Raw genomic sequence first — 25,772 nt, forward strand, 5'->3', positions numbered from 1 at the left:
GTGTCCTCCTCCACTCTGCTCTCACTTGAACTAATAAACACTCATCACTGTTATCAGGACCTGATCAGCACATGAAGTAACTTAGTGTTTGTTTGATTTGCTCCAGAGTCTGAGGCTGCATTTAAACATCATGAAAATGACACGTCAACATGTGCTCAGTACAACACGAGACGTGAGGCTCACAGTCAGGACTCAGTGTTAAAATGAGTGGAGTGACACAGACATGATCCGACACCATAGATTCATAACCAAACACATGACCGTATGTTTGTCACCTAAATCATCCCAATAAAAAATGAACTATGAACGTGAACTAGTTCATTTTCATCCGCATGAACTGAACTTGGAACTCTTTCTTTTTAAGCGTGAACTGGCTCAACACTGCTTCTACAGATGGGCTCAGATTCAGATTTCACATTCACATTTAATTGTGTAAAGGTTTGGTTGTTTGTTTGATTTAAAAAAGAAAAGAAAAAAGTTTTATTCAACCATCCTATGTATGCTAAAAATATCTTTCCGTTCACACAACAGAAACATTTAGATATGGTGATTAATCGTGATTAATCATAGCTACCCTGTAATTAATCTGATTAAAAATTGTAACCGTTTGACAGCTCTAGTTATTTTATGTCTCATTGATTTGGTCGCTTGACATTTACCCTAAATATATGCTCATTTTGTCTCCAGGTCTCTGTCCTGTGTATTGCTTCAAAGCAGTGACAAGGATCCCTGAATTGAGAGCTTTAACTCCTGAGTATGAGACTGATAGATACATGTATCTATTTTCCTTTTATGGAAGGGAGTCTCCCAATTTTTACTGTGATTCTGCTACAACAGATGCCATGGTTCAAAAGTACAGTGTGTATATTGTTTGCTTTGCTGAATGTAATACTGTTTGAATGATTGTAAATATTTATGATGGTGTGATGCTTGACCAGGGAGCAAAATGAATCCTACCTGTTGTGCCCATTGATTAGGGTTTTGTTGTTGAGTAATGTGCAATGTTGCTCTAGGGAATGAAATATACTGTAAAATATGTTGTGTGTTGTGTGCATGGTGGTTACTTACGGAATTTCCAGACTTTTTCTGCAATGGGTTATGGACAGAGGAGGGTCTGAAAGATAAAAAAAAAAGGCCACTAATGCACAAATACATAATAAACAAAGTTATTCATGATACATGCTACATCCTCTGTCCTGGCAGAGGCAGTGTAAATGCACACCAGACCTTTAAGTCTCTGAACCTCATTATTAACAGTAAATAACATTTATTTAAATAAAATGTAAATAACACATGTCCAAGGCATTTACATTACTCGATTTTACCAAACACAAGTGATGCTGCTGCAAAGTTGCTGCAAAGCCCCGGGACAGAACAGCAACAAAATTAAGAAGTCAAACAACCAAGAAACATAAGATATAACGACATTGCGGCACTTTAACTTCCATTCTATGTCAAAATTACTGAATCTTTCCTGTTAGAATATATGATTAGTTGTGAAGCTATGGGGAAATGTACACAAATCAGTCAAACGGCCCATATTTTACACCTTTCTGGGATTTAATTTTAGGTATTGATACTCCTAAAATGATATATCAGTGGTCGAAAAAACTGCTGCAATGTGTATTTCCATGTCCTCTCTTCTGCCTCTCTCTGGAGCTGCAGACAGAACAGGCTGTTTTCGCCTGCCTCTTGACCCCTCCTCTGATTGGCTGACTGCACTTGAGAGTGCCAGGCGACTGAGTGACACGCGACCAGGCCTATCACCGGTCTCATTCTGGCGCATTTGACGATCTCTCTTGTAAACACAGCTGAAAGTCCAGTTGTTATGTTTGCATCTATAGAAGACCAGCCACATATTTACAGTCGGTTACAACAGGATGTTTCTGAACTGTAAGTTACACCGTCCTCATGTTTGTTCAAGTTTTAGCAGGACAGTCGGCCAATGTAGGAGTAACGTCCCGAGCTGCAGTATGGAGTTTCACAATGGAGTTTCAATACGGAGTAACATAGACGTTACTCCGTAGTGAGCACAGCGACACGGCACATCAGAAGAAATAAAGCGTAACCGCTGGTCTCGAACAGTAACGTTCTTAGGAGGAATGTGCACGGACACATTCTCTTCCTTGCATCCCTCCACGCTGCAGTGTATCTTCAGTGTTGTTTGTTGTGGTTAGCCTGTGGTAGCTAACAAGCTGCTAGCTCAGCAACATGTCTGCTTGGTGCCGCGTTTGGTGTGGAGGGGTGGTGGTGGTGGAGGTGACGGGGAGCGGGGGTGGTGGGTTCAGAGGCTGGACTGGTACCTGCTGGGTGGGGCTGAGAGACGAGTGCAATCCTGAATGACATCATACGGGGGAGGAAGTACGAAACGAGACGTTTCGATAACCTATTTCTTAGAATGGACTGAGTGAAAAAGTCCGCGGAGTGACTGTTTTCATACTTTGAGGGTACCTACTGACCCCCTTCAAGTAATTACGGATAGTAAAAGCCCAGAAAATGTATTTTACACAATATGGGCCCTTTAAGCACAAGTTAAATGTGTCACACTTAAAGGTTTCGATTAATGTATTCAAAACTGATAGTGACAAAGCAGCCAACTAATGTAAAGACAAACCAAATGCAACACAATGAGAGAAACCTCTCATCATATTTGTGACATTTAAAAAATATGCTCAGAGATTATGGAGACATTAATCCCCCCCCTCACCTCTTTTCCTCTTGAGCTTCCGCCGGCGCTGTTTGTTGACGAAGCAGGCGGCCATTGTACTGAACAGGACAGCTGCTGCTAGGAAACAGATGGTGGCCACAATGCCCGCCACCACAGGCCGTGCCAGTCCACGCTCCTCCACCATCTCTGGAGGAGGGAAGAAGTCTGTGATGTGAGGAGGAAACAGTCAGAGACAAAAACTTCAGTTTGCAGTTGGATTCGTGTAGGCAGACAGAGGCGAGAGAAATAAAGTATTTATGCAGCAAGAATTCAGGAGCATTTTATTAATATAGCAAACAGTAAAGATACAGATTTAAAAGTCTAGTTTTCTCACTAGACATCAGATATAGCGCTCCTCAACATTAATGCTAGTGTCAACATTCATTTTCTGGCTCTGACACTGGGGCGATATTTACTATGAGGCTACCCTGGAGCTTTTAATTCACATCATCAGGAATCAGGATATTCTGATGTTGTGCATGTATGCCTCCTTTGCCGTTTCCTCACTAGCCTTAATGCCTTTAGCTTCACTCTCTAACCAGAAACAGAAGACTAATCCAATCATTGATAAGGTCCTGCACATGGACCTTTCGGCAAATGAAAGCGAAAGTCCTGCTGTTTACAATGAGATTCAAATATCTTGCAGCTGACCTTTAGGACTGCATCTTTGAGATTTCAGCAGGGTACAGCTGAAGCCAGGAATTTTTCCAAAAGTATCTGTATATTACTGTGTAGAAAGAAAGTCAGAGGCAGATCATGTTTCACTGCCAAAATAAACTGGGATGATGGAAATGTAGCTTCAGGTGAATTGTACTCACTCAAAATAAATTTACAAATTTGTGTAAATTGCATACTGGACTAGGATTAGCAAACTAACTGATGTCACAAAATCAGCTTGGACTATACGTGTTGAACTGAGATTTGAGCTGAGCACAGAGAAACATCCGTCCCTCATCAGATAAATGTGAAAACAGATTCACACATACATCACACAGTGTGAAGTTTAAACATCAGGGTCAATACATGTTTGACTTTAATGGAAGACATCACGATGAAGTAGACTCAGTAATAACTTCAACCTATTCCTCCTGACTGACACAACAACAAACAAAGGCAGTTGGCATCACAATGTAAAATAACAGTTTAATCACCATCTGAGCCAACCTGGTACATGGTGTGTAAAACACTACAATGTGATAGTTCCACAAGAGCAGTCACAGATGAACAGGCTTGTTGCCCAAAGGTGAAAAAAAGGTTTAAAGGGTTGTATCTGCTTCCTGCGGGGGAGCATGACACAGCAAATCAAAAGTATTGTAGCTCCAGCAATACTGGAATCTGATCAACCAATTAAAAAAAGGAAAGAGAAAAAGAAAAAGTGTCCACATCATGTTAGCACGATATTCACTGACAGAAACAGAGGATCGAGCAGGAGCCTTTGAGCCGCACATTGCACAGCTGTTCAACTTTACCAGTGGGGGGCAGCAGAGTACTTCTAGAGGTCTGCAGTCTTCTGATCAAATCTTCTCCAGAAATGCTCAGCTGATGTGTACTCAGTGACCTCTGCAGTGGGAGCAACATCCTATTTTAAGGGGTTTAATTTCAGATTCAGGCTTTGGGTGTTGCAACAAAAAAGACTTTAATGAATCCTTCTGTTTTTTTATTAGCACAGAGCAGAACGATGCAATCTGTGGGAGACAGGCAGAAGGATGATGTCATACTTTTCAGGATGCTACAAAGGAGTGTGCATGTATAGCACGCTCACATTACATTGTGCTGGGTGGGCAAAATGTAAAGTTGGAGTTGCTGAGTGTGCAATACATCTGCAGCCCCTCCTCAGGACTGAAATGAGATGGCCTGAGGTTATAGATGCAGGTTAGAGCCAGAGGCTGTTGGGTTAATTTCCAACCCTGGGAATCAAACATGAAAAGCTCCTCTGAAGTCAAGGCAAGGAGCAGAGTTTCAACCAGAAGATGATCTTGTGTCAGCTGCTTAGTAATTTTTCATGCATTTATAATAAGGAATGTGGGTTTATACATTAAATATTAGTATTTTTATTAACCACATGTGAAATTATAGCATGCATATGCTTACCTGTGCTGGACACTCCCACTACATTACTGGGCTCGCTGATCATGTCATCCATGACGGCCATGACACGGAACTCATACCACGCCTCCTGGAAGCAGAAGAAGAGGGAATTAAACCACGACAAGGTAAACCTTCAGGATGTGTGGTGTCAAGAATAAAGTGTGTGATCAGGCTGTCGGATTCTCCAAAGATCACCTAGTTAAATGGTAAATGGAATGTATTTGTGAAGCACTTTATAAAGCAATTGTCCAGTCTTATCGACCACTCAAAGAGCTTTACACTACAAGTAGCAATCACCCATTCACGTGCACATTCATACTGCATACTTCTCCATCACATATTACACATTTTCTGTCAGCAAAGTCATCAGGGGAATTTGGTGTTCAGTCTCTTACCCAAGCACACTTCAGAATGCAGACTGGAGGTGCTGGGGAATGAACCACAAACCCTCTGGTTAGTGGACGACACCCAAGTCTGCAAGGCTCAGTAAATGAACAGTGCAGCTCAGTCTGACAGTTACCCTTTAGTTTTAGTGCCACAACTTATTGGATTTTAAAGGCTTAACAGCTCAAAAAAAGATTAATTAAAAACTGATCATTTCTACACAAAAGACACAATGGAATCAGTTACTGTAAACTGAATTTGCAAAATTGGGGTTTTTAAGGGCTCACTACCAAGTTTTAGGTCAATTTACACATCATAGCAGCAGCACGAGAATTAAAATATCTGAGAAAATAACCCTGATTATGTCACAGCGATGTCATCGGGATTATCTTGGATTGGATTTGGGATTTGACATTTATAACAGAAATCCTGCATTGTAGAATTTAAATGACCTGGCCATTTACCAAGAGGGTTTAGAGAAGATGCTAACAGTTCTCGCCCCATACTAGGGACAAAAAGTTGAATAATCATAACCTCTGCTGCCTCAGTTTCATCAGACCATCGTAAAAAGTACAACGCCTTTTATGTCTCCAGAGAGGGTGTCTGTCAGTGAATGTCACTTGAATATTCTGAAAACTACAAGTCTGACAAATATGAAAGAGTGATCTTACAGACCTTTGTGGCCTGCTCCTAATCTCCGTGTGAGGCTCCAGGATATTTTTAGCTGATACTAGCATAACAAACCCGAATGTCTGAACTGTCAGCCATCGTGAGTTCAATGATCGCTGCATAAGGAAGAAGAAAGTGATGAATATAAAAAAGATCCTCTTGTTTTGCTGCATCGATTAGGATCCTTTTTTTAATGCTGTGTAACAGCAGTCTGACAGTTTTACAGAAGAACAATGATAAAAGCGGTTGAGTATTGTTTTGGAGGAAAAAGTAATAGAGGAATAAGGGATAGAAAATGTTCTAATCTAAAAAAAAAGCCTCAGAATTATAATATTTTTTTACTGTTATAATCAATAGGTATCAAGAGTCTTTGTTGAGAACAGACTGATGAGAACCATATGGATCTCCATAGAGAATGAATGAACCGTGAATGTGATAGTGAATGATTCATGTGGATAAATCACCTTTGATTAAATCATTAAGGACAGACACACTGAGGCTTTTAGAGCCTGTTGTTCATTGATGTGCTGCTGGACGTGCAGCCACAGAGCAGCAGCTCTAGAGATGGTAGAGATTCTGTGTCTTGCTCAAGGGCAGGAAGGGAAAAATCAAGCAGGAAGAAAACCTCAACTTCAGCAGGGGGCAACACTTAGCTGTACTACTGCTGTAACACTCGTAAAACTCCTGATACATATGCTGTGGACGGAGCTTAGCACTGCCAGAAAAGATTGAGGAGTTGAAAGTGGAGGAGTGTGTCATAGCACACATCACACTACATGCCCTCTTTCGCACACATTCACACACAGTGACAGCGAAACAGAAGATCCCTCCTAGAGAAATGACCTCCACTGATGCGGTGAGAAATTTGCGGCAGAAAAGTTATACAAGCTTGCGTGTGTGTGGTGAGAGAGATGGGGAGGAGTGTGTGTGGGTGTTTGCTGTGCAGTGGAAGGAGAGATAAAAGCATCTGCATGGAGCTGAAAGTGGTGGTTAGATTAAAGAAAGAAGCTCAAACGTGTCATGGCAGGAGAATTAACCGACATGAGCAAGATGTGAAAAGCTGAGAAAGAGGCACTGTGTCAGAACTCATAAATCACTGAGGATATAGAGATTTTTTTTTCCTTTCCTGTCCTGAAAATGGCTCTAGGAAATGTATTGTTCTTTACGTTGCACATTGTATTCATAATTTATACTGAGACAGTGTATTTACTTTTCATGGTTCAGCTGGGGGTTCAGTACATGGCCTGTGGAGGTAGAAGCAAAGAGATGGAAGAGTTTCATAGCTTCACTAAAACCCATTGAGATGTTCAGGAAGTAAGACAAGTCAGCATTTGAATCCTGGCATGGTTACTATGACAACCAAGGTGGAAATGGCAGCACATTATTAAACATATTCGTAATCTGATCTGGGTACATGTCATTTAGAGGACGACGCTCTTGGTTGGAACAGCGAGCCAGAGATTACTGTGTGTGGTGTTTCCAAAATGAGCGTGGGTTTCCTCCACATGCTTCCTCCCACAGTCCAGTGGAGGTGAGGTTAGCTGCTGACTCTGAATAGGCCATCAGTGTGAATGTGAGTGTATGTGACAGCCCTGTGACTGACAGCTGACTTAATAATGTAGTTGTTATGTTCCATTTTAGTCTGATGACATCTGAGGCTCCTCAGTGACCAAATAACTAAAACAGAGGTCAGACCTGTTAAGTAGTAACATAACTCAGTCATTAGTCAAAACCCACGGAACCTCCTGTACAGTTCAAACTGACTGACTTGTTTTTTTTTAACAAAGATGTCAACTTGGAAAGACAATGAGATTCAAGATCTTTTTGGTGACAGAGGGATTATGTGCTGGAAACAAAAACGTGACCTCTGCAGCAGAATTTATGCTCATGTGAAAAACAAGCTCTGGACGAAGCCCAAACCCCATCGTCTGGAGAGTTCATCTCTGAAAAGAGTTTAAAATGACTTACAAATCCTACGGATGCTTGTGCTTTGTGCTCCATGTATGTTGTGATGTTGGAGCTGTGTTTCCCTGATCTCTACAAGGGCAATTAAAAGTGCAAAGTTATGTTGATACGAGAGTACGACCTTGGCTGAAAAAAAAATGGATTCTGATGGGGACTCTTTTTCTGATAAATCATGTACTGTAACAGACAAACAAAAAATCTGATTTATTCTAGTAAAACTCTCTCGAATTTCCCAACAGTCATATTATAATGGAGAACCATAGAAGTAGCAAAACCCCTCAACCCTCCCCGACCAAGCATAAAGGAAAACCTAATGGTAGCCTTCAGAAGTCATAAAAAAGGTGTTTAGTTTGTCCAGTCTGGGCTACTATAAAAAACATGGTGGCCTCTGTAGACAGAGGACCCGCTCCTGATGTAAATATAAAGTATTTAAATATAAAGGGCCCATTCTAGGGTAAAGAAAACAACAATTTGTGCAATTTAGTGAGTACATACTAGTGAAAACATCACTAGGATCATTTTATTTTCAATTTCTGCCAATAGATCCCTTTCACCTAAATCTTACACACTGGACCTTTAATGACCAGTTTTTCGATACAGGTTTTTGCCATTCACTCATTCACACACGCAGTCATACAGTGCATCTATGTGCAGCACTTTTTTCTCTCATACATCAATCATTCACTGCCAGCACAGCCTTCAGGGGCAATTTGGGGTTTAGTATTGTGTGATTGTTACAGTGTACAGTCCCTTTCCTGTCTTTTACCTGGATGAGGTCTCGGGCAAGCAACTCCGTCTCCCCAGCAGTAATGCTGTCGTCCAAGACCTCCCACCTCTCCCCCAGGCGAAAGTCCATGACATAATGCTGGATAGGTGCTGTGTGATTGGCAGGGGGGATCCAGGTGAGCAGGACTCCCTGCTGCGTGCGGGCTGTGAGGCACCGTGGTGGGGTAAGCAGCACCAATGGTTCAGGGGTACTTATAGGAAATACTGGAAGAGCATGTTAGGGTTGAGAAGACGTGTGCGTTAGTAAGTGAGTCTCTTTTACACTTTGACACTGACATATACAAGATGTGATGAAGCTTTTATAATGCATGCATCTCTAACATGTGTAAAAGTCACACTTCATCTCTGCATCCTTGCATCCTTTAGGACCCTTTCATAAACATTTTATCATCCTAGCTCGTATGTCAACTCCAACTGTCATCACCGTTCACTTCTGACCAACAAACTGCTTTGTCACCCTGGAGGGATATGTATGATACAGTTTCTTCTCACTTCTGTTTTGTTTTGATGCAGTTCAGGATTCACAGCTAAAACTTTCTATGCTGCTGTTTTTTCCTACCATTTTAAATTTAGAAAAAGTAAACCTGAAACTCTATGGCTGAGTAGACTCAGTTTTTTACATAATCTTTTCAAAGTCTTGGCTGATGTGACAGAAGATGAAGTATTTTAAAGTACTTTGTTATTAGTGAGACCTATACTTAAGTATAACTTAACAGCATGCTCTGTATTCTTCATTTTAATACAGACAAATATTTGAATGCATCACCATTTACCATGTAAAATGACATGTAGCCTAAAATTATGACTTTTTCTCACAATCTTATGACTTAATTCTCAAAATCTCAGACTTCTTGTTCAGCATGGCTCTAATATTCCACATTCTTTATCACACATGAGGGGGAGAAGGAGCTGAAAGCTTTGTCGTCTTTGCTTCTGACACAGAAGGTGACACAGCGTGAATAGTAATCCCAATTTTCAGCACGTCACTTATCTTTAAGTAATGATCTGTGACAGCTTCATTTACACTTAATAAATGTCCCTTTAATAATGCATAATGGTTCAATCAATGCCCAGTTAAAGCTTTTACAACATCTATCTTACATTGTATTTTCTGATAATCAGCAATAAAGCTCTTATCTGTGCTGCTAAAATAACAGGGATGACTTTTTAACTGTTGTGTCTTAACAAGCTGCAGCAAGTGAACTACTGGACTGGCCACTGTTGATTTCACAGCCTAACTACTGTCATCAGTCACTTAGTAATGTATAGCACATTCAATCTGTGACACAAAGGAAGTCCTGACTCATGTTCTTTCTTTGCCCCCTGGTGTTATTTATGTCAAAGATTGTTTTGTGGATGAGAAACAACACTCTGTACCATTTTTCTATTTTTGAAAAGGAGCTGGGAGCAATGTGTTTTTGCATCAGTTTCAGATGGGTAGTTAGCAGGTAGTTCAGCAGAGTAAATGTCCAACGATGTCCCTGTTAGTAATATATATATCATCACTTTTATATCTCATGGCAATATCATAATATCATTGAGTAATATCAAGAATACTGCTAATGTAATATCTACATCAATGTGAGTTAAAAAAATATTTTTTTGTATAGAACATTGGTCAAGTTTGAATTTGTTTGTTTTTTCCCTTTCAACAAACAGAATCATTATTTGATCAGATTTTATGACTGTACAGTTGAGGTTTGTGATAATGCTTGGCACAGTCACATCTTGCTTGAAGTAGAAAAACCAATACATGTCTGTAGCTTTAAATATAGGGAACATCCAGAAATCTGAAATATAACATCCGAGATTTCCTAAAACCACTTTAGCCTGACAATATATGATTTATTTTTTAGATGAAGCACCTTATTAGGGGCAGAACATGTTCCCTTATTAATTCACTCATTACTCACTGGGTCTGTCTAATAGTCTAATAGGAGGATTAACAGGGTGTATGTCAGAGAACAATCACTGAAGCAGAATCATTCACTGCCTCCTCTCTGCCTTTCAAAAGACCCAAGGACGCTCTACATATTTCAGTGACTAGGACACATTTAAGGGGACAAAGCTGAACTCAGGTAGTGAATAGAGGTGGGAGGGATTTTTGACTGATTGCATTTAGTCAGGTCTAAAAAGATGTTTGAGTCGTTTTTTGAAACTGACAAATGTCTGTTTTGTATTTTTGTTTGTTTGTGCTGTGACATTTTCGGGAATAAACATTTGTAGACATGAAGGTATAATGAACATTTGCATGGTCCTCTGAATTCTTAAGTCTGGTTCTACATGGACTGAGCACATCTAACACCAGACTTCATTCACAGCACAGTAGTTTCTAAAATGACTTCTCTACCACTGCAGCGCTAATCTTATCTGGAACATTATGTTCATCAAACGAAGTGGAATTTTTTTCATGAAGTGGTCTATTATTCAAATTACTGATATGAAAAATATTATAATGCAAATTAGAACTATGAGAGATAAACACAGTTTACTATCTTTCAAATTCGGAACATGGTGTTACAATAAATGTTGAGTTTAGCACTTTAAACATATGTTTATCTTTGGTTCCGAGGAACACCCTGACTGTGTCTCAATTCAGGGGCTGCATCCTTCAGAGGTCCCAGTCTACCCGCAGACTACAGCGCAAAGGCCAAACCGAAATGAGACAGTCTGGTCTACAGAGGCTTTCCCTGATTGGTGTCACCAGCTTATCCACTTTTATTGAAGTTAGGTAGTAGCACTGTTAGTTGATTAGTTGAATTGAACCTTGATACTCAACCATTAGACATGTTGTCGCTTAGCGGTGCCATTACCTCTTTGGAAAACTGTTCGTCACCAAAGCACAATGACTCCTGAGATATGTTGAGCCTGGAAGGATCCACCCATTGGAACATTCATTTCTGGGTGAAGGAGCCTTCAAATGCAGCCTCTGAGGGATTCAGCCCTGAACTGAGACACAGCTACTCTTTGGTCCATCCTAGCTGCATGGCTGCCAAAGCTACTGTATTATTGGATGGATTGGTCCAGGTGCAGCAGCGGTGAGTATACTCACCTAGTGTGTTCACAGTGACAACCTCGCTGAAGGGTCCTGTACCAAGCTTGTTTTGGGCCAGGACGCTGAACTGGTATGTTGTCTCTGGCTCCAAACCAGGCACCATCATCCAGTCGTGGCCTCCAGGCACGGGTATGGAAAGCCAGTCATGTGGACCTAAATGCTCCCTCTTCATCCTGCACAGGAGTCAGGACAAGAGGTGAGGGGACAGACAGGAATGAAATAGATAAATAAATTAGGATAGCAGCAGTTCGTTGGTTGTTGTTCTTTTTTAGATTCAGGTAAAAGCTGCGTTCATGTTGATGTTCTAGTTCAATCATTATCATCACACACTTTAACACACTACAATGTAACATAATGTTACACAATTTTTGCAGCAGTTCTAGTAACATCACTGATGTGGCATTACATAATGAGGAAATAAATAATTTCTTCCATGAATTTTCACAGTTCACTTCATTCACTTGATGGAAGTAAGCCCATGCTTTGCAGTTTGCTGTTGCCATACATTCAGCGTCACCCGCAACCGACCACCAGAAACAGCAGACAACTGTAACACATGCAACGGCTGCTACAAATCTACAGTAAAAGCACAGAGTCATACAGTAATGATACGTTTTTTTATTGCTTAAAAATTATTTATGTTGAAGGGTCCTTGTCATGTAGCACATCACCTACCGAGATAACTTCATTTTAAGGTCATTTATTAGAAATATATAAATATCAGCACCATGCCAAATAATCAAAGAGGTGATTCACCTACAGTTTTTAAGTTTCAGCACAACAATTGGTATCTGTTGCTTCAGTCTAATCCACTGTTTAAATGTATTATGTTTTTTCCCTACATAATGCCTCAACTTAAATTTGTTACACTAATGCAATTTAGTTTAAGTTTGACAGATGAATAGCTCAGTATAAAGAAAAATCATCATTTGTCACAATTTAACTTAAAATGTCCAATAAAAATTATTGCCATACATACACTTTGTACTGTTTTAAATGATAATATGCAACATGGTCAATCCTTTTCTGTTGTTCTGTGGTAGAATGGTTCACACAACATTTGGAAACTGGCTCTTCACCCCCAGCAACACATTACTGATACCCATCATAAGGTGTAACTATAAAATGTATTATGACAGAAGTAGGGATGCACCGATATGGAAATTCTTGGCCGATACCGATACCGATATTTAAAACAACAATCTAGCCGATAGCCGATATTTGTTTATTACTTGAATAATATGAAAAACAGAAAAAGTGACAAGTGTAACTTTAGATGCCATGTTGAAATCCTTGGTGGTATTACCCCCTCTTGAAATGTCGGCTGAACATGTCTTGCAAATTGCTAAACGGCGATCTTTCTCTGAGACAGTGAAGAAATCCCACACAGCCGACGCTGCCGACATTGTCTCTGCTGTTTGTATGTAGTACCTGTTGCGCATGTGCACACCGACCCGCATTTCTCCATTCCCGTCAGCCCGCGATGCGATCTTGTTGTATGTAAGCCGTTCAATGTCGGGTGTCGGGGGTAAATGGCGTATTCTCCAAGCAAGCATTTAGCCCCCCCCCCTCTCTCTCTCTTTTTATCTATATGACTGCTTGTGTGGCTGTAGTGGATGGGCAGAGGGGGACATTTAATTATGTGATTGGGAAAATTGGGAAAATTAAAACTCCAGGACAACAGAAGGGGAATACAAAGTATGGGATGCATATTTGATCATTTATATCATATAAAATATGTCATTTATATCGTTTAAAATCATTTTCAGTCTGTTTCCTGGCGCGATACGCTCGCTCGCACGCTGAAACCATCGGTGAAGGGCGCTGGCGCGGCGCGCGCATCGCAGCCCATGTGAACCGCACAAAGGTTTAACAGGGGGATGGGAGGCGCCTGGCTTTCCGGGCGGTTCTCAGCTGCGCGGCTCAGCGCCCGGGTAAACCCGGCGTCAGTGTACCATAATCTGGATGCCAGATTGGCAGGCTGCAGAAAACATACCAATGAACATCGGCCAATGTTATCGGTGAAAGTCAAGTTTATTACCGATACGCCGATGGCAGTAAACGAGGCGAATATCGGCCGCTACCGATATACGGCCGATACATCGGTGCACCACTAGACAGAAGTCTTTACCTCACACCTTCAGCACTGTCAGTTTTATAGAGATAAGATCACATTTCCAATATTTCCTCAGTTGCAGGTAGGATGATACAATCAGCTCTGTTTGTGTTAAGTCAACTTCATTTGAAATCAAAGAGACACACGACTTGAAATGTAAGAAAGAGCCCTGCAGGTTAGTCTCATACGTTTGTGATGATTCTACTCACAGCTTATAAAAAAATTGTTGTTATATGATTGTGTGTCTAACCTACAGTGCGTTTGATCTACTACACAATTTAAACTTACGAGCAGCACAGAATGTTAATGTTAGGTCCATCCTTTCGGTCTTTCTCTCTTTGATTGAGTATATTTCAGAATTTGCCTGATTATAAGATCAGTTGTTGCATCTGCAGCTGAGACAAACCAAATAGGACGTATGTGCATGTAATATTTAGAGAACCTACCTCCATTAAAAAGTCGGCAATGTACAAGGCCATGATACTTTAATAAGCACTTAGTTGCATTGCATGACAGCATCCTATAAACTTCATTTTAAATTATGCTTGAGATTAATGTTTTATTTGCTCTACACACACCGTTTAGCGTGTGGGTAAAGCATCCCTTCAGTTCAGTTCAATTCAAATTATCCTGCGCCTGCCATGGTTAAAATCTTAAGTCGTCAAAACATTCCAGACCCAGTCAAGCAGCAGCAAAGCAGCAGCAGCAGCAGCAGCAGCAGCAGCAGCAGCAACAGCAGTAGGACAGGGAACTTTGGGTCATGTTCAGTTTAGTTGCAGCTGTTTTTACACGTTCCTCCAGAAATTTCAAGGTAAGAGATGAAAACTCACTCACACTGGATCGCCATGTATTTCCATCTCTACGTTTTCACAACTGTTCTGAACACAACCCTGGAAAAGACATTTTTTACGAAACAACAGAGGAAGTATTGGAAGAGGGAAAATAAGCAGGAAGCAAAGCATGCTGGGATGACTCACACATGGCCATACCAGACTGAGAATGTCTGTGGGAAACCTCCATCATAGCCCGCCTCCCAGGACACGTTGGCCCAGGTGGAGGATGCCACCACGTGGATTCTGGTGGGGGCATGGGGGCTTGTGCCTGCAGAGAGGAAAAGGTGTTGTTAAAAGGGCACATTAGTCACTGAGGGGTCCTGCTGTGATACACTACATTCATTTTACTTATCAAAGAAATGTATTGTGCGCTGGACACAGTCATGTATAATGTAATGTAGTAAAGTTTTCAGCATCCAGTAAACTTTTAACTGCAAAGACAAAAATAGGGGATTTACGGTATATTTGCATAACTGGTGCAGTGCTCATTGCAAACCCAGCTGTTTGGAATAGGCTGTTTACTTGACCTGTTGCTATGCTCCGCAGCTATACATCAGAATTGTCCTTGTCATTAGTGAGTCCTCCTCAAACAGCTCTACAATATACTGTCACTTTTTTATTGTTTGTGTGCTGGATGTTGTGTGCAGGGCTTTTTATCCAGTAGCTGATCACTGTTGTAGTCTGAGGACGTAGGAGAAGACATGTTCTAGTAGGTCTACAGACTGAAGGCACACTGCTATGCTCCCATTTACTGCTGCAGAGTGCTGATCGCCTGATTATTCACATTTTATTAATATTGAATGTATTGCATTTCCAAATCGCACCAAACTTGGAACTGCACTTTCTCAGGCAAATTACAATACACATGCAAATTGTGAAGTCAATTTGATATATATATTTTCAAGAGATATGTTTTCCAAATACACAGACAGACATTGTGGAATTAGTATCAATCAATCAATCAATCAATCAAATTGTATTTGTATCGCCCATAACAAGGTGCGACATCCTCTGCCCTTAACCCTCAACAAGAGTAGTGTAGTGGGTAGACATCTTTAAAAAGTTGTACAATAACTCTACATTTTTAAGGTTTTATCTGCCAAATGGAAATAATGTAAGAAAAAAATCAAGTTTTGATATAAAGCAAAAGATAACCCTCTCGCCACTTCCATTATTCAGATACTGTGCCTGAGCCAAGGCAACAGGAAACAATTAGGAGCCAGTTCAATACAGCCACAGCATTGCTCTGATTTAAGTGGCTCACATCCAGAGAGGAAGTACAGCGGTCAGCAAGGACAAAGACTGACAACAAGGCAAACAAGGCCAGATGCATTCCAATGTTTTAGACATTCAACATTTCATTACTAATTCATGCTTTATGATTTTCTTCCAGGATAGCTTGTTTGAGGGTGCCAGAGCAATACAATGAGTGTATAGAGTTGTCTCCCCACACTGCTTTCACTGTCCTATATCTGCTAGAAAGGGGCTTTCTTTGAGACACAACACTTCTGGTCCAAAAGTATCCAACACCAAGCAGTTGCATGCAACTACTGTTACTGCTATACACCATCTAATCATTATCTGTATGATTATTACAGAATTGGTTTCTGCAGCTCACCTCCAACTGTTTTGTTTGCTATTTGCTATTGCTGACAGATATGTAAATCTGACAAGTTGTGGCCTTTTGAGGAGTGCGATGCTATATGTCTATAAGCAGGAAGTCAGAAGCAAATAGCATGCAGCACTGCATTAAGCTTTAGACGTGCTGGTCTCTGGGTTAAGCTGGGCTGATCACATCTCAGCTGTAGATTTGGTTCCCTGCTGGCCCTGATTCCACACCAACATCTCACCTTCCTCATCATCCTGTGTCCTGATGACAAAGTGCATCTTGTGTTTCACCCACGACCTACATTTACGAGCTCCCTGAGAACCACCTCTGCTGGTTCTGCCATATGTTATATAATCACTGTGCACTGTGTATCCTTCACACATGCATGCACCACACAACACTTTTAGTAATGACTCAGCTCCCAGAAACGTCTGCGTTAATCTTTGCAAGTCTAACTTAGTGGCTCCTATTTGTTCGGTGCTTGTTTTGAATGTTTATGTTCCTTATTAAATAAATGAGGTTAATTAACTGTTAATTATTAACCCCACCCCTCCACCCCCGAACATCTTTTGTCAAACATCGCGTACTGTATGTTGCTGTTGCTGATTAAGTGCATTAAGATGCTTTGACAGTGTTTATATTTAAACATTATGCTATGAAATAACCCAGAGACAGTGTCTTCAAAAAATTCATGAAGCTGATGTTTAATAAGTTTAATTAGCTAGTTAGCCAGAGCTAATGAAATCTGCCAGTAATAGCTGTAATTTCAGCAGGCAAATTGACTATTGCCAGTTAGAAATGAGAATCAGGCGGAGCAGCAGTAACCAAGGGGGATGGAGCTTAGTCATTGGCCAATTACTGTACTTTCTATATAAAGAGAGTCTTACATATTGTACATTGTATTTTTCTGTAAGCTTCAGTATGTGTGCATTCATGCACATGTTGGGTACCTATGACTTGGACGTGCGTGCTGGCAGTGATGCTCGTGGCAACGTTGGTGGCGACACACTCCCACTCCCCGTGGTCCTCCTTTGTGAGTGACTTGAACTGTAAGCTGCCACGGGGCAGAACATTGTGCTTGCTTTTGCTGGGCTTCCCTACCTGCAGTCCACCACAGCATAGAGAGACAAGAGGCAGTCAATGAAAGAGAGACAGCAGGAGGTGCACAAAATGTTGTTACATGCAACGAAAAATTTAAAAATTGTGAAGAAAGGCACAGTCAACACACTGTTCACCAGCCACTAAAAATTTAATTAAATGGTAAATGGAGCGTATTTGTATAGCACTTTTCCACTTTCAACCACTCAACCTTAGACCTAAAGTCATTCACACGCTTCTATACACAGCATTTTTTCTATCACACGCCACTCACACTGCCGGCACAGCTGTCAGGGGTAATTTGGGCTTTCAGTGCCCAAGGACACTTCGGCATGTGGACTGCAGGAGCCAGAGATCTAACTTCCAACCCATTTGTTTTACCTCCACAGCCGCCCATATTAACAGTACTAAGTCTCAAATCTACTACAATATTATTGCTTCATTGTATGAAATATACAGACTAATGATTTATAAAATTTCATTTCATAAGAGGGCGACAAACAAAACCTCATCAAAGAGCAAAATAAAACATGCCTCATTATCAAGCAAACAATTGAGAGAAGCGAACATGTTCCCATTGATGGCTTATTTTATAGACATCATTAAAATGTGATTAAATCGACAAATTAGAAATTTGAGAAATTAAAGTCTGAGCACCCAGTACAGGCACAGATATCAAAAATAAAGGCTTCTAAATGGAAAACACTGAACATAATATTAAACAACATGAACCACTGACAAACAAATTTATAAAAAAATGTGGTGGCCAAATTATATACAGCAGAGCAGGAGTGAGGAGGGAGTCTTACCTTCCGCCATGTGATGTTGGGAAAGGGGTCTCCCTCTGCCTCACAGGGGATACCCAGCTCTCTCCCAGCCTCCTGCCTGTACTCCCCTCCAGGAACCACTGAGAATTTGGGAGGGTCCTGTCCAGTGTGAAACATCCAAACGGGGGGTTAGGGTTAGCACTTTCTCCTGGATGCAAAAGAGCTAATTTGGGATAAATAAGTATATTTCGATCAATAAGTGCACAGTGACCATGCACATACCTTTAGCACCAGGGGAGCAGGAGGGGACCATCCCATGGATCCCAGGGCATTGTAAGGCATGCAGGTATAGGTGCCGAGAGAGTCCTCTGTCACCTCTGCCACGCGGATGCTACCATCCTCCATTTGGCTCCAACCAGGGTACTGTGGATGAGGATGTTATGGACATTAATCCTGTCAATAACTCAGAGGAACTTCCATTTTCCCTCAATTAAAGAGAGGAAAACAGAAATGGCACAGTTGTTTCCAGACTGAGGCAGGGTAAAGTGAGCGGAACCAAAGTGCAGCACTTTACCAGCTCACCTTATCTATCCGGAGAGGGAGGCTATCTTTCTTCCACTTAACTAGAGTTACAGGGGGGTTGGCATCTACAGGACAGCGGATGAAGCCTGGCAAACCAATGGCCACGTAGATGACGGATGGCATGTTTGCCACGCGGGCAGGATCTAGTCAAAAACACAGAAAGAAAAGCTAGTGGTTAATCATGTCTTTGCAGCTTGGGAAGTCTGGTGCCTAGTGACTATAATAGCTGCTTAGGAAAGACTGGGAAATCGCACAGTTTATGGGAAGTTGGCTCATCATAACATGATAAATGAATTTATGTGCAGCACAGCTGGTCTCAGAGCAGCATTTGTGTGTGTTTGTAGAAACACAGCATATCCCAGCACATCAGGTTTATTTGTCAGCTGAAATTAAATGTGCAGCAGAGTGTACCAGACAACACACATAGTAAACCAAACAAGATTTAAACCAAGGATCAAGTCTCCTTACAACTGTCTCGTGCATGATTCACTGTCTTCTATGATAAACAAAACATGTTCACTGCCTGGAAGAAACAGTAACATCACATTTCAAAAGAAAGTGGTATAGTTAGAGAGAAACAGTTACAAAATATCAAAACTTTATAGTATTAATATACGGGCTGAGCGATATGACTTCAAATCAATATCATGATTATTTCAAACTTTTACCTCGATTACAATTAATCAATGATTATTTTATGCCCCCATTTCCAATCAATCACTGTAGTCAGATAAGCTCTGATTTGTTTGGATTGTATTTGCTTCACATATCCTGTTCCCCCGTGTAACTCAAGTCTTAAATAATTCAGATCTGATATGGTCAAGCTACACCCTTTGGGAAAACACAGGCACACAAGAAAAAGTCCATCCATCCCCAGCTGGAGGAAATGGGCTAAGAGGAGGAAAAAAGAGGAGAGGCTAAAACTTCTCCTTAATCCCTGAATTGTAAGGAGGGGTGAGAACTGTGTGGTGCCTAAATGAGGTCAAGGAGGAGAGCTTCAAAGCAGGCACTGAGTGATAAGGAGGAGAAAAGGGTGTGAGTGGGTGAGTGGGTGAGTGAGAGGAGGAGGAGGAGGGGAGAGCACTATCAGCGGGGCGATAGAGAAAGGACGAGCAAGGCTGAGCATGAGCGTGGGAAAGAGGACAGGTGAGAGAGAGAGAGAGAGAGAGATGTGACTGGATGACGTAAGGCTTAGAGAAGCTGGTGGAAAAGAGAGGAGAATGAGGTGGTGTGGCTGGAAATGCAGTGACAAAGGCATAAGGCATTCGTTTGGCACTACAAAGGAGAGATGAGAGAGTGAGTGAGTGAATGATTACGTGACATTGTGAGATGGAGGGATTGAGAGAGAGCGAGAGAGTGACAGAGAGAGATATCGATTGACCTCGCTGTTGCCAGAACAAGTTTAAACTACAACCGCTGTTGTCCGCAGTCCTAACCACCGGCCAGCCAGCGCTCTGCCACAAAGAGCCCAGAGGAGCGCCTCCACGAGCACCACAGACAAGAGTATCAGCCAAGATTCTAAAAATAGTCCTCAGACAATGCTATCGCTCACAACACGCTGGTTCCCCCTGCAAAATGCTTCAGGGAACTTATTCACTGGCAAGCACTTCAGGGAGAAAGACAGAGGGAGGACAGAAAGTGTGGGAGAGAGATTTAAGCAGGATGAGGCAAAAGGGAGAAAAAGGGCACGAAAGAAGGAGAGAAGAGCTGATGTCGAGGACAGGGAGAAAGGGATGAAAAGAAGAAGAGGGGACAAAAGGAGAAAATTAGGCTGAGAGGAAAGAATAGGGCAAAAAGACACAGAGAGAGAGAGAGAGAGAGAGAGAGAGAGAGAGAGAGAGAGAGAGAGAGAGAGAGAGAGAGAGCCTCTGCAGTCTGACAGAGAAAAGTCCCTTCTCTAACAGCAATGATGTAATCCCCCCCTTCTCACTTCTCCCTCCCCCTCACTACTGGTGTTGCCTGCCTCTGTTCGGCACACTCTCTCACACACGCACACACGCCACGCAATCTAACGTACAGCCATCGAAGGAGGCAGGAGCGCGACGGAATGCAAAATGTCTGTTGCCTTGACTACTGAGGCCGGTCACCGGTCGACAAGGCTGGAATCTGAAAGCCGGTCCCGCTTCTGCCTCCCTGTGATAAATTCACTGAGCCCAGTGTTTCTACAGCTGGGAGTGACTGATGGAGAGAGCAATAGCTCAATGGGAGGAGAGAAGAAGAAGGGAGTAACCTGTGATAAAGACAGAGGGAGAGACTGCTGCATGAATATACATGGATTAGAAATGAAGATAGGGAGGGAAGAGAGGGAAGAAGAAAACAAACATGTGGAAAACAGAAGTGTATTTGAGAAAGCAAAGGTGTGATTGGGTGGTTTTAGGGGTTTGTCTGGGATATGAATGGGACGGATGGGAGTCCGAATAATTCCACAGAACAGAGGATGTATAGAACACAGTTTCACCCCAAAAACAGGCAACTTCAGAGCCGTGAAGATTTAACAGGAAACAATGATGCTTCAGACCAAATGCACAGAAACTCCCATTGTCAGGTCTTTGCTCAACAGAGACAAAGATCGGTCATCCCACACATCATGCTGTTGAATGGCTGTTCCATTGAAATTGAAGCAATTTGTCAAGATAGACATGTCTGATATCTTTTACAGAGCTCATGCACTAATACATCCCAAAAAAGCCTTGAGTGCTCCAGGATGTCCTACTTTCCTGAAAAGAAGCCTTTTGATGTTGCAACAGAGATATTATTGGACCTGTCCAAGCTTAGTTTGAAGACTAACAACTTAATGTTTGTGGGACCAGGAATGGCAGCCAGATTACACAGAATGATTCTGATATCGATACAGGGCAGTGTATATTGATCTTAATGTCACTGATTATAATGTTTTATCATTTGTTTTAAAGCCCTTGCAAACGTTACATTGTGTTTTTCTACATCACTGAACATGCATGACTAACAAAATACTTATCGTCACATTTTGATTCAAATGCTGCTGTGGCTCATAGAAAGCCGGTCATCCACCAATCAGAAGGTTGCTGGTTCGACCCTAGTCTCCATTCTGCTTGCCGAAATGTCCTTGGGCAAGACACTGAACCCAAAATTGCTCTTGGCAGCTGTGTGTGATTGATGTGTGATGAGAAGGTGCTTCACATAGATGTGCTGTATGGATGTGTGTGTGTGAGGTGAATGGAAAAACTATACAGTAAAGAGCTTTGAGTGGTCATCAAGACTAGAAAATGACAATATGTTGAGATTTTAACCATCATATTTTAATTCAAACGTTTATAAATTCTGATAGACACTTTTTTTCTCAAATGAGCATTGGCCACTGTAAAAAGTGAGAATGTGTGTCTGTGAAACCACATCATACAGAGTGGAAAGCTGAATGAGAAAATCGAAAAACAAGGCTGTAAAGGTTATTTGAAATGTCATTTCTTGACCATCCTGATTCTCCTACTGCTTTTTTTTTTATAACACAGAGAAGGCCTCAGCTTGGACAAAATAATAGACCCTGAAGAGAACACATGCAACTAGATTGGCTCTCAGCAGAGTGCATACCTCTGCCAAGGCAGTCTCCTTATGAAACCACATTTAAATTCACTTGATCCAGATTTTTATTTGGATCTGCACCAAATTGCACAAAATCATAAATATCAGTCCTCTAATCATGTCTGGGTCTTTTTCTGGTCTTTTTCATTAGGATACATGCAGTATTCTCTGCCAAATCAATTACATTGTTGAAGCACTCTATCTCACTCTCTGCCCCCTGATCCGGATCTGCACCTAAATTTGATGGGTTCTTCCCTGGCCCATACCACATCCTTCCCCCAAGTTTCATGGGAGCCTAATCCATCCAGTAGATTTGTGTCCTCCTGCTAACTAACAGACAAACAGACAAAAACACAACCTTCGTGGTGGATATAATGTCAAACCATAAAAAAAACAATAAAGAAGAAAGTCAGCACACTCACATTGCACTGTTAAGTAAGCAGAGGCAGTCGGTGGTCGGCCCAGGCTGTTGCTAGGTGCACAGGTGTATTTCCCATTATCCTCTGGCTTGACTTGGGCGATGATGAGGGAGCCGTCGATGAGAATACTGACTCTGCGTTTTAAGTCACTGTGAAAGTAAAGACAAGGGACACATCAGTGTGAGGAGCAGTACACATCAAGTCACTGGTCAGAAATGAGCAAAACATGTGGCTGTATTTCAAAATAAGATGCAAACAGTGTGAAACTTTTTCTGAGAGAATAATTCAGCACATTTTTGTCATCTGCTGCAGAATATCTATGATAGATGTACATGTATACTGCCACTGCAGCATGATGCAATACTCCTTTGAAGATGATGACAGATATTTGGCCAGAGCCACGATTTCTTGCTCTTTTTTGCACACATCCCAGTGGATGTGTCGCTCTGACTTTGGTATAAATGATGTTCGGCACACAGTTTGATTCATGATTCAGATTGTTTGGTTGCAGAGTCTGCAGGCTTGACAGGCAGCTGAAAATTATAGGAACACGTATTCCCCTGCTTATTAGTTACTGCCATATAGCTGAAAATCATTAGATGATGCCAGTGTGCCGCTGGCAGATTAACTGATATTAATGCAAATGATATCTCTGCCAGGTGCAGATATTTCAGACTCTGTAACTCATCCAGCTCTGGTTTGGCAAAGTGGAGGGGGATCACAGAGATCCTGGTTCACGTTTGGTGTAGAGTCACGCACAGTGCCTGCTTGTTTTTCAACAACACATTTTATCAAATTAAAATTAAACAGTTTCATCCAAAAGGTGCACTACACCATGCACACTTTTGTGGGTGTGTAGGCTGCTGGAGAACTAAACTAATCACAGTCATGTTTCTGGAACAATAACGTCAAGTGCACCATTCAAACATCCACTTAAATTGTGTTATAGCCCGTCAATGTAAAATAAGTTATTTTATGACGTCCATTTTTTATGGTAACGAGCACACTTACTCAAGTACTGTACTAATGTCATTTCTGAGGTATATTTATGTTACTTGAGTATTCACATTTTATGCTGCAGTACTTTCTACTTCAACGCCACTATATATCAAAGAAAGAAATTATAGAAAGAGTAGTGCTGTTGATGCAAGAACTATGACATATACATGTATGTGTACAGCAGGTTGATTTCCACTAACAGTAGTAAAACAAACGGGCACACAGATGTGAAAAGATAGTGCTTCTGTCTGTCTTTTACATGTTTTTATTTGGAGAGTGGCCGCTGGAATGGGTTATGAGTCAGCCCTGAGATTTAGGTCTGATTGGTGAGCAGTCAAGGCAACAGATACTTTGCATTCCTTCACTTTGCTCCCTTCACTGGCCATTCCAGATCTGACTATATGGCATGACAAATACATTTGGTAAACATTGTTTATGTGTCACTGTCCACAGGATATATTGTTTACAAAGCAGTATCTCTGCTAACTGAAGATACTGTAAAGTCGAGCCTTAAAAGCAAAAAAATCTAAGCAGAGAGCATTTGCAAGGATGATCACGATTGCTGCTTCTCAAACAAACTAATGAGAGAAAAATAATCTGTTAAACAAGAATGAGGCCACAGTTGAGAGAGGTATTAACTAAAACAGTTATAAAAAAAACTGAAAACTGCCACTGTTCACCAAAGTAAATTTAAGACTCTTTAGGATGTTTTAACACTAAGAATAAATGCTTTTTTTCTTTGTCAGACTGACACAAGTAGAGACAATAATGTGTACATATATTTATTAAGAACATGAATTAACTGACTTTTATATCATGTTTTTATGTCTCGCAGTCTATAACAACAATTATGAATTGATCACAACTAGTGTAGTGCTTGCTCTAGACATGCATGTTTGGAATGGGCTGACCTGTGTTAATGCTCCAGAGCTACTTCAGAAATATTCCTTGTCACTAGTGACAGTTCTACAATATACTGTCACTTTTTTATTGTTTGTGTGCTGAATGTTGTGTGCAGAGCTTTTAATAAACAGTCTATAGTGCAGAGTGAAGTTAGAGAACTTTGTTTTCATCCTACCTGGTTTAGCTGCAATGGAGATTTTATAGTCAATGTTTTCCATAAATTAAACTGAAAAGATTTATTACTGTTCACTTGTGTGGTTTATATACAAGTTTGAATGATTTTCTTAACTGGTGTTATTTTTTTTATACATTGCATGTTACCTATTTCAGAGGTCTGTAATTGACACAATCTATAGACCCAAGTTCACAACTTTTCAAAATAAAAGCTCTGTAATTCAGCTTGATACAAAGCAGTGCAGCCACATAAATTCAATTTATGTGGCTGCCATGAAAGATCAGCAACCATGACACACTTGAATGTCTGTGTCAGTCCAATATGGTGTATTGAAATAATGACTGAAACTCCACAAAGAACAGCACAGCCCTGTGTAGAACAATGCACAACCACAACCACCCCACTTTTAGATAATACCAAGGTGTGACGTCTCCTGTCAGCCGTAGGTCTGACGCAAAATATGTTATAACTAACATTACTGTCTGCAGTAGGCAAGAGAAAATAATTCATTAAATATAAATACTTTTTAAAATAACCTCTAATGTCTTTTTTTAGAGGAAAGTGCAGAATTATCAGCCTCCCTGTCTGGAGGCACTGAGACAAAATGCTTTAGTGTGGAAAGTTTAATTTTTATACCCCATTCTCTCAAAAACACAAGTCTCCAGTCAAATAGTGTGACTAATATACAAGCTGATAAGCATTAAGAATCAATTACTCAGCTCTATGAATATGCGCCTGGTGGATCTCCCTTCCAGAGAATATGAGCTCAACAGTTTCAGTGGAACACGTTTAATTTAAATCGCTTTACTTTAGGTGGCTGTGATCTTTTCTCTCCTTATTTTATCACATCTTCAAATTGCTTTTTTACTTTTATGTTTTTCCTGTGGTTGACATGTTACTAACCAAATGTATTCTGGAACAGTGTGTATCATCTATCAAGTTAAAGTAAGAGGAGCAGATGCTTCGGCCAGCTACTGGACGGGTTATTCTGTGACCTGTCAGATTCTGTGACCTGTGGCAGTTCAGTGAGTTCACCTTCAGCTGGCTTCATCACATGTG

The 25,772-nt window shown here is 41.1% G+C and overlaps 1 protein-coding gene across 1 annotated transcript in view; it reads right to left on the reverse strand.

Moving 5' to 3' along the window:
• LOC118122572 (protein turtle homolog B) overlaps nucleotides 1–25,772 on the reverse strand; it is a 128,748-nt gene that overhangs the window by 26,089 nt on the left and 76,887 nt on the right. The window contains exons 7-17 of the mRNA XM_035179363.2: nucleotides 22,640–22,785; nucleotides 18,660–18,802; nucleotides 18,360–18,500; nucleotides 18,120–18,236; nucleotides 17,163–17,313; nucleotides 14,760–14,871; nucleotides 11,652–11,827; nucleotides 8,580–8,803; nucleotides 4,799–4,883; nucleotides 2,708–2,872; nucleotides 1,069–1,114 (exon numbers count right to left, since the gene is read on the reverse strand). Coding sequence (XP_035035254.2) covers nucleotides 1,069–1,114; nucleotides 2,708–2,872; nucleotides 4,799–4,883; nucleotides 8,580–8,803; nucleotides 11,652–11,827; nucleotides 14,760–14,871; nucleotides 17,163–17,313; nucleotides 18,120–18,236; nucleotides 18,360–18,500; nucleotides 18,660–18,802; nucleotides 22,640–22,785 — 1,506 coding nt within the window. The remainder of the gene's footprint in view (nucleotides 1–1,068; nucleotides 1,115–2,707; nucleotides 2,873–4,798; nucleotides 4,884–8,579; nucleotides 8,804–11,651; nucleotides 11,828–14,759; nucleotides 14,872–17,162; nucleotides 17,314–18,119; nucleotides 18,237–18,359; nucleotides 18,501–18,659; nucleotides 18,803–22,639; nucleotides 22,786–25,772) is intronic.

Source organism: Hippoglossus stenolepis, chromosome 15 (assembly GCF_022539355.2).
Source record: "Hippoglossus stenolepis isolate QCI-W04-F060 chromosome 15, HSTE1.2, whole genome shotgun sequence".
NCBI lineage: Eukaryota > Metazoa > Chordata > Actinopteri > Pleuronectiformes > Pleuronectidae > Hippoglossus > Hippoglossus stenolepis.